This window comes from Columba livia, chromosome 13 (genome assembly GCF_036013475.1).
Source record: "Columba livia isolate bColLiv1 breed racing homer chromosome 13, bColLiv1.pat.W.v2, whole genome shotgun sequence".
In the NCBI taxonomy this organism is placed as follows: Eukaryota; Metazoa; Chordata; class Aves; order Columbiformes; family Columbidae; genus Columba; species Columba livia.
The window spans coordinates 9,214,013-9,228,827 of NC_088614.1; the positions used below are offsets into that span (position 1 = coordinate 9,214,013).

At 37.5% G+C, this 14,815-nt stretch overlaps 1 protein-coding gene across 6 annotated transcripts in view; it reads right to left on the minus strand.

The window, feature by feature from the left end:
- The window catches only part of CDH13 (cadherin 13), a 460,421-nt gene that overhangs the window by 360,634 nt on the left and 84,972 nt on the right, over positions 1-14,815 (minus strand). For all 6 annotated transcript variants that reach the window (XM_065028885.1, XM_005504744.3, XM_065028884.1 and 3 more), the window contains one exon: positions 9,774-9,885. Coding sequence is in view for 5 of the 6 variants with exons in the window: in XM_005504744.3 (XP_005504801.2) it covers positions 9,774-9,885 (112 nt within the window). In the remaining variant the exon portion in view is untranslated. The remainder of the gene's footprint in view (positions 1-9,773; positions 9,886-14,815) is intronic.

The following is a 14,815-nucleotide window of genomic DNA, read 5'->3' on the forward strand; positions in this document are numbered from 1 at the left end:
TAAGTGTTAAAACTTCTACGGTTCAATTTCTTCTAACTTTATTGGAGAAGCTATTAAAGACAGCGTCTCAAAGAATAAAAGTAAAGTGCCAGAAGTAATAATATCATTTTTAATAAGCTTTCTTATTTTGATTTAGAGTCGACAGAAGCTGCTACTCTATTATGCCAAAAAGCTTCTGCATACCTGCGTAAGATCTGACATTTCTCAGAAGAAACACCAAATCTTACAGAACATTTGGAGCATCGCATTTTCTTATTTATCAGAAGAGTGAACTGATCAGCTCTGTTATTAAAGATAATTTTAGACTATTTCCTGTGTCACAAACCTAACTTTTAAAAATTTAAATGAAGCGAGCTCTTTGGTTGCAAATTATACTCTATAACTCCCACAATACTGCTTTCATTTATCTAGAAAAATATTGTAATATCACTATTTCCTATTTTCACGCCTATGTCACACACAAGTTGTTTCTCCACAAATACAAGCTAGGCTGAATACCACTTCAGCCTAGAAGAGCCTAGAGTAAAAACAAACAAAAACACCATCCAAAAAAAAAAAAATTCCTAAAGGAATAGGAATTCAACCAAACACACATTCTTAGGCAACTGAGTTCATAGGCTTTCTTTCACCTACAATGAATCCCTGGGAAGCTCCCTGACTACAACACTCAACAGCTGCCTTCCCACCCTCCAGAGCATTTCTTTGCATCCAGCATCTTGTTTGAACACAAAATCATACAGAGAAACTAAAACTCTTATGCTTCTGCCTGGCATTTGGGTCTAGGGAAACATTTTGGTCAACAGGGATGCAGCTGCACATTGCCCACCGAAAGAGAGGAGCATTTCTGCTGCAAATACTTCATGCTCTCCTTCCTCAGGCACCAAACCAGCAGAGGAAACCTCTCCTTGAATGCAAACAGAGGAATCACATTCTTCCCCACAGCAACACAGACATACCACTCTGTATGTGACGGCTCTTCAAGACAGCTTTTAACCTTGAATAGTTCACCACCTTGGTGAAAGTTTGAGTCCTGAAAAGTTCCATTCCCAGAAGCTTAAACACACTCATGCTCTTTCTTTCTCTTCCCCAGTATATCTGGCTTACAGCATTATGCACCACAGAAACAGGTGCATCTTACTAACAGCAGCTACCCACAATACACTGTGGTGTGAAACACAGCATCAGGAGTACAATTAAAGGGCGATAGGTTTGGGCAGTTAATGCCATATCTGTCAAACAAACAGCAAAATAAATGTGACAGGTAATGAACACAAAAATGGTTTAGGTCACAGGAAAGCAACTTATAATATTGGCAAACATCTTCAAATTTGCTTTTTATTATGAGGCATAAAAAACAATTCATTTGAAGTACCCTCATGCTTACGGCTTCAATTCAGTTTCAGAAAAAAAAAAACATTAAACTATGCTTTGAATGGTATTAAAGACAATGGAAGACCTGGGGCACACTCTCAATCACCATTCCACAATGATAGAACTACAAAATACTGTGAGGTGCCATGCAACATCTCGGGGAGTATTTTAGCCAGAATTAACCCAAAACGTGCTTGTATTTGTGACCATTTATGGTGCTGTATTCAGCTGGGAGCCAGCACTGTTACCCACTTCATGTTCCAACAGTGCTGTTGCATTGACATCCCCATGGCCTGTCCTGCTCCGTTCCTCCTCTTCAGCTCCACCTCGTTCTTCTGGGACTCTCAGCAGGAGAACTGAGCACCGGGCAAAGGGTGCAAGTCCCAACAGGTGACTGTCGGGAATATCCCCCATCCTGGGAACACAGCCAGGGAGAGGAGACGAGTGACACGAAGAGATTCAGAAGGAATGAGCAGGCACCTCAAGCTTCCTGAATTTACACTTCTGGGGAAATAAACAAACGCTGTTTTTTTATACACCGTCATTTCCCATAGGGTTTGTATAGTGTCATTTATTCTATACCTCACAGCAGGACTGCTTTCCCCCCAAGGTATGATAAAACCATAAAAAGATTTTTCTGCCAGCTGTGCAAGATGGATACAGGGAACCAAACGCACCAATGTCACTTTGGTGTCCACACTAGTGGGTTTATTTATTTTGTTTTCGTTTTTGTTGTTTGGGGTCTTTTTTCCCCAAAAGTAAAAAAATATTATATGCACACTTCGTTTTTTTAATTCCTTGAATTCTGCCTCCCACTATATTTATTAAAGTTGAAGTTATATTTTTTGTATAGGTTGGTGTTAAATGTTTCATAAAGGTTAAAAATTATAGTGGTCTCCCTACTGTTTTATTGCAGGAGTTGAGACTTGGCACTGTAATTAAAATTCAAACTAAATAAAGCCTGCAGGAGTCCTCCTTGTAACCAGGCAATTGCGTTTTCTAGCAAACCAGAGCACATTTTCTGTTGCAGCTAGTTCAAGGCCACACAAAAGAAGGTAAACAAACCCCATGTGCCTGCACGCATTTATGCTAGGTTTCTTATCAGTATGGTTAGTAGGAAATATAAATATATTCAAGTTATAGACGCTAACAAATAAAATTTTAAAATGCACACATTTTCTACAACCTGCTTTTTGGTATTTCGGCTGGAATTTCAAGACAGGACAACTCAGTTTATACATAAATGTAGATCTAGCCAAGGCAACCACACTACCATTGATAAGGAATATAATAGAATTGCAGTTTGCCCTTCAGTAGAATAAACCTGAATCCCTGGCTGCAGAATGGTCCCATGCATCAATTGGATAATCATTTATTTCAGTTTAACCTGAATTTAAGTTCTAGTACTTGCTAGCAAGTGTTTCCAAAGTGTCAGAGACATAGCAATGCTGGCTACAACTTCAGTATTGGATTTCTCTTTTGCTATCGGCTACCTGTAAGCTGCTCCACTACCGCCTCCCTTTTGCTGCCTTCTTTAAAGGCCCCTCAGTTCTGCTTCACTTCTCTCCACAGCTGAGAAGGTTGCACTGATTTAAAAAAACATTCAAATCAAAGCTGGTATTGAAAGTGGAGCTCCTGTCTGAAAAGCAACATCCCAGATCGCTACAGAAATTGTCTTTCTGGCCTTCCCAGTGCTTCCAATTTTATTTTTACCTTGTTTAAAAAGAACTCTTTGATAAAGGAATTTCTGATTTTTGTTAAAGATAATCCCTCACAGACAGGTTTTCTTTACACAGATTCTTATTTCAGCAAACCCTACCACACACCAGAGTTGATATTTTTTCCAGGGATTAGAAAAAACACAACACAAACTTTTTAGTTAATATTCACATCACAGAACATGACATGCAGTTACTCCGCTATCTACAGCTCCACTTGTCTGCCCAAGAAGCAGTACGTGCATGTTGGTGTGCTTTGTACCAAGTCATTCCAAAATGACCAGGGTGTTCAGAATCAATCTATAAAAAGTTACTTTTTCTTTCCCTTCTCTAAAGGAAAGAGTTCAGGTGGGTAAACTGAAGAGAGACACAAGACAAAACCAGGAACACTGCCCTCAAGCTAGAAGAAAATAAAAGCCTCAATCTAATAAATTTCTGAAAGACTTCATGAGTTTACTGCCAGTGTTACTCATTCTCAAAGCAAAGAGAGATCACAAGAGAGATCACATGCCACAAGAAAGCTGTGTAAAAACAAGATGTGTCCATTAAAACAGACAATAACTGATGCATACAGACAGATCACTCTGCCCTGGAAAGACTGGTTTAAATAAGCAAAGGGAAAGAAAAACTGCAAGTTGAAGCATGAGCATAATTACATTAGAAAAGTTATAATTTGATTTGGATTAGCAGAGAGAAATCCTAAAAGCTAAGAATTAATTGTGAACTACATCTACAATTATTTTCAAGAATACTTGCGTGCTTTAAGAGATCATTAATTTAAACAAGATTCTATGTTTAAAGGAAGATTTAACCTCACATACTCCCATTAATTCTTGCTAAATGTCCACACTGCACTTTGAAACATAATAGAAAAGGTGAGCTAAGCCATGATTCTTTTGAATGGTGCTTTTCTAAGATCCTCAAATTAAAAGTTATGTCAGAAATACTGTCTGTAAAGATACAAAGCTATGTACTGCAGAAATGCATTAACATCTCAGCATGTAGTAATTTGTGTTGCGTGTTTTTCAGAAATGAACAACAGGTTCCTCCTGACAAAGCTGGGCTGATGCTGCAGCCTCTTCAGCACAACACCAGCTCGACTCCATCACCACAACCCATACCCCTCCTTTCCTCAGGAAGATGACCCTCTAGATTTTGTCAACCATAAGCAATTAGTGTCAGACTATTTGTTTGCTAAGTGTGTCCAAAGCTAAGCAACATACATTTTACTAAATATTTTAGCCTTCCAACATGTTTATATAACCTGTATAGAACGAGGCTGCCTCTTGCCCTGTGTTGTTCGTCAGTACAGCTTAGTCAATCTGATTTTTTATTTTGGAATTGAAAACGAACAGAGAAGCCTTCCTTTGAAGCACCTGGAGACGTAATTAATACCAGGTTTGCACTGCACTGAGCAAGAGACATGTCCTGCTAGTACAGAACAGTTGGTCATCAATTTAGACTACTGGAAGAACACCTGGCATACTTCAGCCAAAGACTACACATATTTTAACAAGTCTCCAGAAAGAAATCAAATCTCCAACCAAGTCATCTGCTCCTTTTATCTTCCTAAATCCTGACCAAGCCATTAACAGAGCATTCTCTGTCACTGCAAAGATCCTCAGCCACCCTTATGTTTTTGTTTTTGTTTTTTTGTTTTTTTTTTTGTTTGTTTTTTTTTTTAAAGACCAGACTTGCTTGGCTTTTCTCAACTAAATAGATAAGACACTATGAGTTTAGATCTTCATTTCCTCCACCTTGGAATTATAATGTCAAGAGGAGGTTTCACCAACAGATGACTTCCCTTCCATTACTCTAGAAGAGCTGACTGCCTCCCTGAGAGATTTGGACTTAGCCCTGAAGATGTTTTTCAGAGACTAAATAATTCTTTCACATTGTTTACTCTGATGTCCTCCCTTTAAAAAAACTAGTTTAATTGAATGTATATGCATAAAAAACAGTTTATTTTAAACTAGTTTCCCCTCAGGGCCTGTTAATAACCTGACATGCCCTGTTTGGAAGGCAACTGTCTGACCACCTGGCACTCAAATATTTTTTCCTGTTTTGTTTTGCATTAATCATGTGTAAAAGCAGTTTAACAGATGATATGATATGATATTCTGTTATGTTGCTACATCAATCTGCATACATCTATTCAGAGACACATTACTTAGTCACAATATATATTTGGAATACATACACAGTTTTCTCCCTCTGTGTGAGAGTTTGGCATCAAACTTTAATTAAAAAGCAATGTTCTAGGTATTTAAGTGCAAAAGGATCTTCCCTTTGAAGATGCTCCTCACTCTGCCTCCATGCACATGTTGTAAAATTCCTAGTCTCCCACTTTAAAAATTACTTCCGTGATTTCGAAACCATTTTGCATAGCACCAGATATTTCCTGGAATTTTGGTAACATGACTTTGGCTTCCTACAGCCATTTAAGTGGGACCAGTGTGATTAAGACACATCCCTAATGTCTGCCTTCGAATTCCGACCACTATTTCTGTCCACATGGCATAACAGAGTTCCAGATGCCTGGTCTTAATCATGTATCCAAGTGTCAGAACTGCAGCTCTCGTTTTCAAGTTCTATACACAGGCACATGCACATTAAGATATATTTTAGAATACAAAAAGCATTCCGCTATCTGTGCGGAGAAGCTGACAGACACATTTCTGTAGAACCTGCTACCACATGTCCAACACAGGAACCTCGTCCTTTCTTAACATAGCGAGTGATTTATGTGAAATGAAAGTAATTTTAAGACATTCGAAGAATTCAAAAATGCATTAAAGACTTACTTATTTTGAAAAGCCACAACTAGGTTTCAGCAAGTATGCACAACATACATGTATAGCTAAACAGGTGAAAAATTCATAGTTATGTAGCTGTCATGGTGGAGATGAATCAAGTGTATGTGATAACACACACTGTATGCATCAGAATAAACGAGCGTTACAGCAGTAATACTGACAGCATGAAACAGTCCCAGAAAGAGGCCACCTGTACAGTCAAATGGCACAGCAATCAGTGGGAAGAGTGGATGCAATAAATCACAAATCCCACATGGCATCATCTGACAGTCAGTAGGAAATGTTTTGATGTGACCGTGATCGGCACCATGATCCATGTACACACAATATTGTAACAGTAAGAATGATTTTCTCTTATCTTTCCACGGCCATTATTCAGTTTGAATCATGGAAATCTCTGTTGCTAGACAATAGAAGAACTCCCTTTAAGCATTAATGATAAGCATGCTAATATATTTCCCATCATATGAGTAAACAAAGATTTTCAATATGGTTGAACAGAAAAGTCTTTGTTAAAATCCACAGAATAAAGAAGTACCAAAATGCAGACAGACAAAGCCCTGATCTTCAAGCAGCCCAAGCTCTGAAACATGCAGTCTATCACGTAAGAAACAGAAGAGGTCAGCAATTAATTAACATCCAAATTAAAGCTTTTCAAGTAAGGGTCAAAACTTCCTTTGTTTTGACATTTAAATCACTGACAATATATTCCCCGGTTTAGTATGCACAGTGCATCACCTAACGTCTTTATGTTAATTGCCTCGATTTTTCAAGTGCACTATTTGATTCATTGTCAATTAAAAACACCCCCAAAAGCCAAGACTCATGTCCGTTAAGTATAAACATGATTAATGTAACACAATTACATTTCCACGTTTGATGAGTCTGATTAGGAACTTTCTATCAGCTTGGCATGACGGAGCATTGTCACTACCAGTGACCTGCCAAAGCTTTCTGATGGAGAAGCATTTCATGGCCACAAATGTTTCAGAAAGGTGTAGAACCTGTCATTAAATGCTTTCAATTATCCCTTTATCAGGTATGCAGCAATCTTCATGATCTCCTCTATTTGATTGCAGAAGGTCCTAGAACTAAACTAAAAACAGCTACAAGAAAAAAACAAAACACATCCCAAAAAAAAGACAAAAAAAAAGCCCATATACCCAAAGAACCAAAACCAAACACACAACAAACCACACACCATTAAAACAATTGCTTATTAAAATAATAATTATGTCAACAGACCCTCCAGCATTTCCAGAAAGTGATTTTACAAATCCTCGCCTGCTATACCAAGCAAACATCTGGTTCAAGAAAACGGCACTCAGGGAGAAGAACTGGGCAGATCAAAAGTAGGAGAGCAATGCCCAGTTCTGTTTGTGGTCAGACAAAAGATAGAGGGGGGAGAAAAAGAAAAGAAAACGCACACCCATATACCACAGATGTCACAACTAGGAAAAGCAAACAACAAAATTAGGAAAGTAAAATGTAAAAATATGGCCAGCTTATAAGCAGGCTTTGATAAGAGTTGTTACAAATCAGAATAAGACAAAATTCTGTCCTCTCATTTTGGGCTTCTCTTCCTTCTTTCCATTAATAAATATAAAATATAATTAACATTACCATATGTTGAAGTAATAAATACATAAGAACCAGCCATAACCTATATTTAATTACAAGGGAAATGCTACCAATGAAATGTACAATAGGTCCTTGTTTAAATTGAAAAATGAAAAAAGAAAAAGACTTTTATTGCACTTCAGAAAAGAATTAAGGAGCTCCTTGGCTTATCAAGGACTACAAAAGCAATCACTGCTATAGGCCTGCTTTGCATATTTGCTCTATTAATTTACATAGCCCTGGTAAGCCTCACATTGCAATGCAACTGCTAAATTACACCGCTCTTGGGTAATAGGTATAAAGAGATGCAAGAGCATGCAAAGTGTATTCAAACAGACAATTAAAAATATCAATTCTGTTGACAGCTAAAATGAAGAAACTGTGCAGAGGTTTAATGCTGCTGCATGAAGGACACACTGCTTACGAGTGATTGAATTAACCAGAATCACGCATCGACAGTCTGTCTTTGTCGAACATTACACATTAGGCCAATTTAGTGTCTGCTTATTAAAATAATTTAATTCTGAAGATTGTTTCCAGGCATTTCTAAGTCTCGTCCCGCTCTTCTCTCCTCTTCACGTTAATGATGGCATCTTAGCTACTGCACTGTTTTCACACCAGTGCAATCTGCTGGGTCACCACAGAGCAGCCCAGTCAACTTTGGATTAACCAACTCGTCCTTCAGAGAGTTGGGAGGACAAGCACAAAACAGCCTCAAAGTTCAGAAGAAGTCAAAGAATACAACAAAGGTTATTTTTATCCAATTTAGATTAAGTTGGTTTCACTTTTCATTACATATGTCTTCAACATTGCAAGCTTATTAACTCTATTATATTTCCTATATTCAATGAATGTCTACTTTTAACCATGCAGAAATGTGTTCAACTCTTTAGAATAAGAATTTCAAAGAAAACAAAGTTGCCTAAAGTAATTAGAAACCTCTCTAAACTGAACAATGTCACATCTGTGAATAGCATTACTACTTATGATCTAAATTTCCTCTGAAAACCTAAGTCAGACTAAGCAACTTATCAAAATACTTAGACTAAAAACGTTATCCAAAAGGTTTACTGTAAAACCTGTTAAAGGTTGAATTACTTATGTTTAAGCAAGTAATTTCAATAGACTCTGACAACTAATTTGTACATTTCAATTTGAAAAATTAGTGCTATTTTAAAATGAGTGTGCACAGATTACGCCTTCATCCAAACATGCATAACAGTGAAGGTGTATCAGTGACATCTGGAGGGAACAGAGATGGGAAATGTGTGCATTTAATGAGTGGTATTGCTTTTTGTTTCTTGGTTTCACCAAACCATCACTATGTATCACATCATACAACCCAGGGATTGTCTGTAGATACCAAGCTGCATACCTAGAATGATTTCTGGTTCGACAGCAAGTAATCAAGCAAGACAAATAAACTATTAATAATACGTAACACATGTAAAAATGCTGGTGTGTTTGGAACTTATGAAAAGAGCAGTATTTAGTATCTTTAAGTGCCCAAAATCATTGACCACTGGATAAGGTACTACCTTAGTTGGATCGTCTTGAAGTCCAAAAGCCACAGAACTGAATGAACAAGTTGTATCACTTGCTCACTAGAGTATTTGGATGAACTAACACCAGGCCTGAAAGACAGTTAAGTCTCTTTTAGTTTAATGCTTTGAGTATACAGTGCCACACTGGATTTTATAAAGTGGCACCTGGTCATTGGGAATATTACTGAATATCCCAGTTGTAGGACACATGTCCTAACAATTTGCTGTGACTGATGATCACAGGCTTCACCCAGCCTCCTCTGAATTCCGTGGGAAGACTTGGACTTGAACCAGCTTTGAATGCAACTTCTAATATATAAGTTTCTAAATCTGAGTTGCAGAGAAAAATTAACAGCGAAATGTTGATAGGCAAGCCCTGACCTGCAAGATTATAGGAAAGACTATTAAAAAAAAAAGTCAGACTAAATTTACTTTTTAAAAGGGTGGATGATTCCAACTTTTCACAATATTCATATTGTCCTAAATGATTATTTATAGTATTTTGCCATCTTCAATACATGGAACAGATTAAAGTCTGTAGAGATATAGGATCAATGCAGGGGAACCCAGACAGAATCAAGGCAATATTCAAAACCTTGTGTACCAAAAAAAAAAAAAAAAGCTTTCTGATAAATGGCAGGAGTGATATGAATACATAAGCCATTCCAATTTTTGCACAATAGTAATATATGAAAATAACATACGGTTCAGAACTGCCTGGTCCTCTGTGAATTCAAATGGCTGTTCAATATAAAAAACCTTTTGCTGGAATCCAGGGACACATTCTAAATCTTCTGCACACGCAAGCAGCAGAACCTGAGGAAAAAAAAAAAGGAAATATACTTTTAACATCCACTCATTCATCCATCATGTTGGCTTCTGGGAACGATACTGGGTTTAGGCTCAGTGCTAATAAAACGAAACATTGGGCTCCATTCTCATAAAACAAAACATCCATCACATCACACTTCCCCTTCAAATCTTACTGAACAACTTTTTATGTAAGGTTTTTGCTTTTATATATGTGGGCTAGAATGGAAATTACAAAACTGTAGCTGTCAAGGTTAAGTTCAGATTATCAATAGAGGATATTATCAGTCTTCATGAAAATATAGGATGTAATGTTGCTCCTAGAAGTCACAAGTGAATACAGCCGGGCTTAAATACATGCTCTAAACACTTTTCAGTCGATTTAAATAATTCATAAATCAGGGTCTGCAAACTTAGTTTCAGAAAGCTGGTCACCAAATTGCAGAAAGAATTCTGTATTCAAGGGTGACGTTTCACATCACAGAAGTTTCCTTTATAAAAAGAACTTCTTTGCTAACAAATGTAAACTGTTGCCATTTTTCCCCCTCATCTGAACCACAATTTGTCCTTCCTTGAAATCAAAAGCTTGCTTACACCAAGTGAAGGCTGAAAATGAAATATGTGTGTCATAGTGGAGGCGAATCTAAAGGTTAAAGTTGAATAGAGGTTGTGTCACTGTTACTATGTAGTCAGCGTTTCCTGTTACCACAAGAACACCTGAGCAAAAGAGGAAGCTTAAAAGCAAGATAAAACTGGCTGGAAATGGTACAATGCTAACCTCAGTGTCTGAAGGTTTGTCTTCTGTCCCTGAATAGAGACAACAACCTGAAAATCTATTTTTCTTAGCAGCTTTTAAATGAGAGCATGGGGGTAAGAATGTCCAAGAAAGAGGCAACAAGGAGAAAAATTACTAAGAAGTTTACAAGGTTAAAGAGAGAGGTGAAAGAAGCAAATTTCAAGAGTAGGAAAAGCCAACCTATATGTGTGTATTTTTCAACCTACATGTGTGTAATCGCATTTTCAAAAGTATTTTCTACTTCAGATCCTCCAAAGGTGTTTTTCAAAATCTGACTTTCAGCTAGTGTGCAGAGAACTCTAAAATTTATTACAGCAAATCTGCTGCTTGTTGGACAGCCAAAGAAAAATCAAATTGAGAGAGCACATATAGTGACCAAGAAGTAAACAGTCAAATACAGTGGTTATGAATAACGTACGTTTCTAAATTCAAGTGGCCCTGCACAAACGGGTCTATTTACTCAAGACACCTTCAATATATGATTACATCTCTGCAAATACAGCTCTTCAGCTGTACAGCGAGGACCATTTCTCCCCTAAACCCCAGACGTGAATGCAGAAAGCTCCTTTCTGCTTCTGCTCAGGTGACAAACTGTACTCGCGCTTCTCCCAACCCAATAGCAGCATCTCACACGTTTCTCAGTTCCACCTCCACCACATTTTTATCTAGGTAAGCTGGTCCTGATCCTAGAGAGATGTCCTGCAAGGTTTAAAAATCTGCATCTTTCCCTCTTAACCACCACTCCTAGTCCACTTGCTAAATCAGAGCAGTACGTTATCTGCTCTCTCCCTTCGGGCACTTCACCCTCACTATAAGTTTTATGTGATCCCATTTATAAAAACCAAAGGCAGCAATGCCGCACCTGGTCTGCATTAGTTCTTCTTATTGAAACCAACTGCTGGATCATTTGTTTCATGTCACTGACACTTGCTGTAAAAGCTTGGCTAGAAGTGCTAACAGACTGCGACAAACAGCCCGAATATTTCATGACAATTAAGCGGGTGGCAGCCAAACACAGCAGATGGACGCCCCTGCCTTCCATCCTGACCTGCTCTATGTTTGTCCCTTTGAAGGATTAACCAAGAAATAGGAGGAAAACTTAAAGTAATACACCAAGCAAGGTGCGATACATTTGTCTATTATTAACTTCTATATATCCACGTAACTGCTGCCTTTCTTACCAAGGCTTAAAAGCACAGTGCCTAATCCCTCATTCTATTATTGACATTGATATATTGATCTTATTGAAGATTCTAGACTACACAGGAGTTAAGAATTGGATGTGTTCCCTTCCACCTTCCAGTATGAGACAAGTGCAAACGTGAACTGACATATTCAAAGCCTGCTCTCAAAATCGTGCATAAAACTTGATTACTGATTATTTTTAAAAAATAGCCTGATATGCATTTAAATGCTCACATGCACGCAGAGAGGCAGACGCATGCGTTTTCTGCACAGATTTTTTGATGTGCACAGGTGCATTTTTGAAATACCTATATTTCCGACTCACGGTGCTACTGAATGAATATGCAGAAAAACGCAATCGCAGCAGAAAGGAAATTCTTCTGATCAAGATGCAAGCAACAACTGAAATTTATATATGTCCACACCAGAAAAATAGCCCCAGCAATATATGCTAAAATTTAACTGCAAACAACCCTTCTCCTACAGGATTAACACAACAAGAGAGAAGTCACATTCTGATCTCCCAGCTACTGCCATCTTAAAGTTGAAACTCTTGTCTTACAGAGTTATAAATAAAAAAACAGCTTTGGACATCATCTGTGTCAGTTGTTAAAGAACAGAACATGTCGACTTTATCAGATTTGTGACAGAATAAGTTGACTTTGAAATCTGGGCAATCTAAATAGGTCATAAGTTAACTTCTCTAAGGCTGGTACAGAAGCCTCACATAATACAGAAGCAACAAATAGAAAATGACCTTTACTCCCTTTGAAATAATTACAAGACTCAGGCTTGGCCTTGCTGTGAAATGGAACATTTTATTCTACTTGTGCAATTCCAGGCACTTTCTCTTCTCAACATGTCAGAGAAGATGTTAAATTTGTCACCACAGCAAGAGTTTTTAATCAATTATCTTTTAAAAGCATAATTATTCTTTTAATTTATTTTTCCTCATGAAGACATTTCTTCTGTTGAACTACATGTCTGCCTCATTAAAATAATTTCTGTTAAGGTTCTTCGCTTGGGGAAAAAAAGTCTTTTAAAATACCTTAAAAAAATAAGCCAAGCGGATTTGTGTTGAAGGCAAAGAGAATATTGTTCAAAGCAGAATATATTCTGAATTTAAGCACCATGTAGATTTCATATTTTTGGACATAATAAAAGGGTTTAAGGACTGATGGCTGTCTAAAGACCTCAGCTAAATACACTGAAAATAATCTTTAACTGTCATGTATGTAGAATTCAGAATATATAAATATTGTTCACACATCTATTCAAGTAAGTACTGGGCAATTAACACAAAAGGATCCTTCACCCATAACTAAGAAAAAAGCCACATTCTTGAAAGAGCATTACAATTATGCAGCAAACATCATTTGCTCGTGAAAATCTGGAGGGGCAGAAGTCTGAAAAGCAAACGAGGGAGTTGTGACTACTCAGACCTACAGATCCCATATTCTCTGACAAGCAGAATCAAAGCATTTCATAAGCTACTGCTTTTCAGAAATGTACAGAGTGAAGATTCATTTTTAATACCCTGAGAGTTTGTCTTTCAGAATTTATTACCAGTCACTACACGAAAATGCCACTAGTTCAGAGAACTCCTGGGCAAGTTTGGTCACTGAGCTAGAACTGTACTTCTGATGAGGTAGCCAGCCTATGAAACATCATTTTTTTTCTTCCCCATTAGTAAAACAGCTCACACATGCTGGTAACCTTGACTGACCTCAACATTTGCACTGAAAGCTGCTCACATAGAACATGGATTAGGAAACAAAAGAGGATGGCAATTTTATACCATATTGCAGAGGAAATTAATGAAACCCCTGATGTTAAAGCACCTTTGGGTATTACCACAACTCAAAAACCAGGATTCTTCTGCCTCCTCTGCTGGTGACTGAAAGTTAATCTTCAAAATTACCTTCCAAAGAATTTCCAAGTCTTTATATCCTTTTTTACTTGCCCAGTTTCAGCACTTGAGCAACTCCACTCAGGTTTCATTGGCCACATCCTCACTCCAGACATGAATTTTCTCACCTTCCACTGTAAACACTCATATTTTCATTAGCCCTGCCCGTGTGAGGTCAACTACCGCAAAAACATAAGCTTCAGAATCTTAATGGCATTTTGCACACATCCTTATATTGTGAAATTCATCCCTGTGCAAGGCTTTACCTAAATAGTGATGTAAATGGCACCTGTGAAAACCATCTGCCCAGACATGAATTTTACACAATAAATACAAACAAATCTCATTTCATGGAGCAATATTCTATAGACCACATTCCACCTTTGATTTCAGGAGAGAAAACTGAGATGTAAGCAAACCAACATAAGCCACCCCAGCTGCCAAAAAACAAAGCTAAAATAGAAATCACACTCATTTTAGTAACAGCAAGAATCTCAAGAGTTCAAAACCAATGAGTCACTTCCTGAGAAAAGAAGTTTTTTGTTGGTTGAGGTTTTTTTTGTTTGTTTGGAGGTGTTGGTTTTTTGTGGGGTTTTTGGTTTGTTGTTTGGGGTTGTTTTTTTTTTTTTTTACTGTGGTTTCAGGGTTTCTTTTTAATTCGTTTGACTCATTTACTTAGAAGAGAGTATTGAAAATCTATGCTTCTGGCCTTTTTTCCTGGAAGCATGAGAACTAGAAATTTCCTTTTTGCATATGAAAACTTCAGATTTTCATAAAAAAATATGGTGATCTTAAAAGCTGAGAACCGAAGAAAAAAGTAATCAGAAAAATGAGAACTGCCAACACTGAATTAAATTGCACCTAACAAAATATTTTTATCATGCAGATCAAGATCTTTGAAGTTTAAAGCCCCTTCTGTCTTCAGGTGCTTCAACACTAGACCCACAAAAATGGATAAAGAAGCAGCCAGAGAGGAAAAACAAGTTTATTACAGAGTCACAATAATTTGCAGAGAGAAGACGAAATCCTGCCTTCACTCAAGTCAG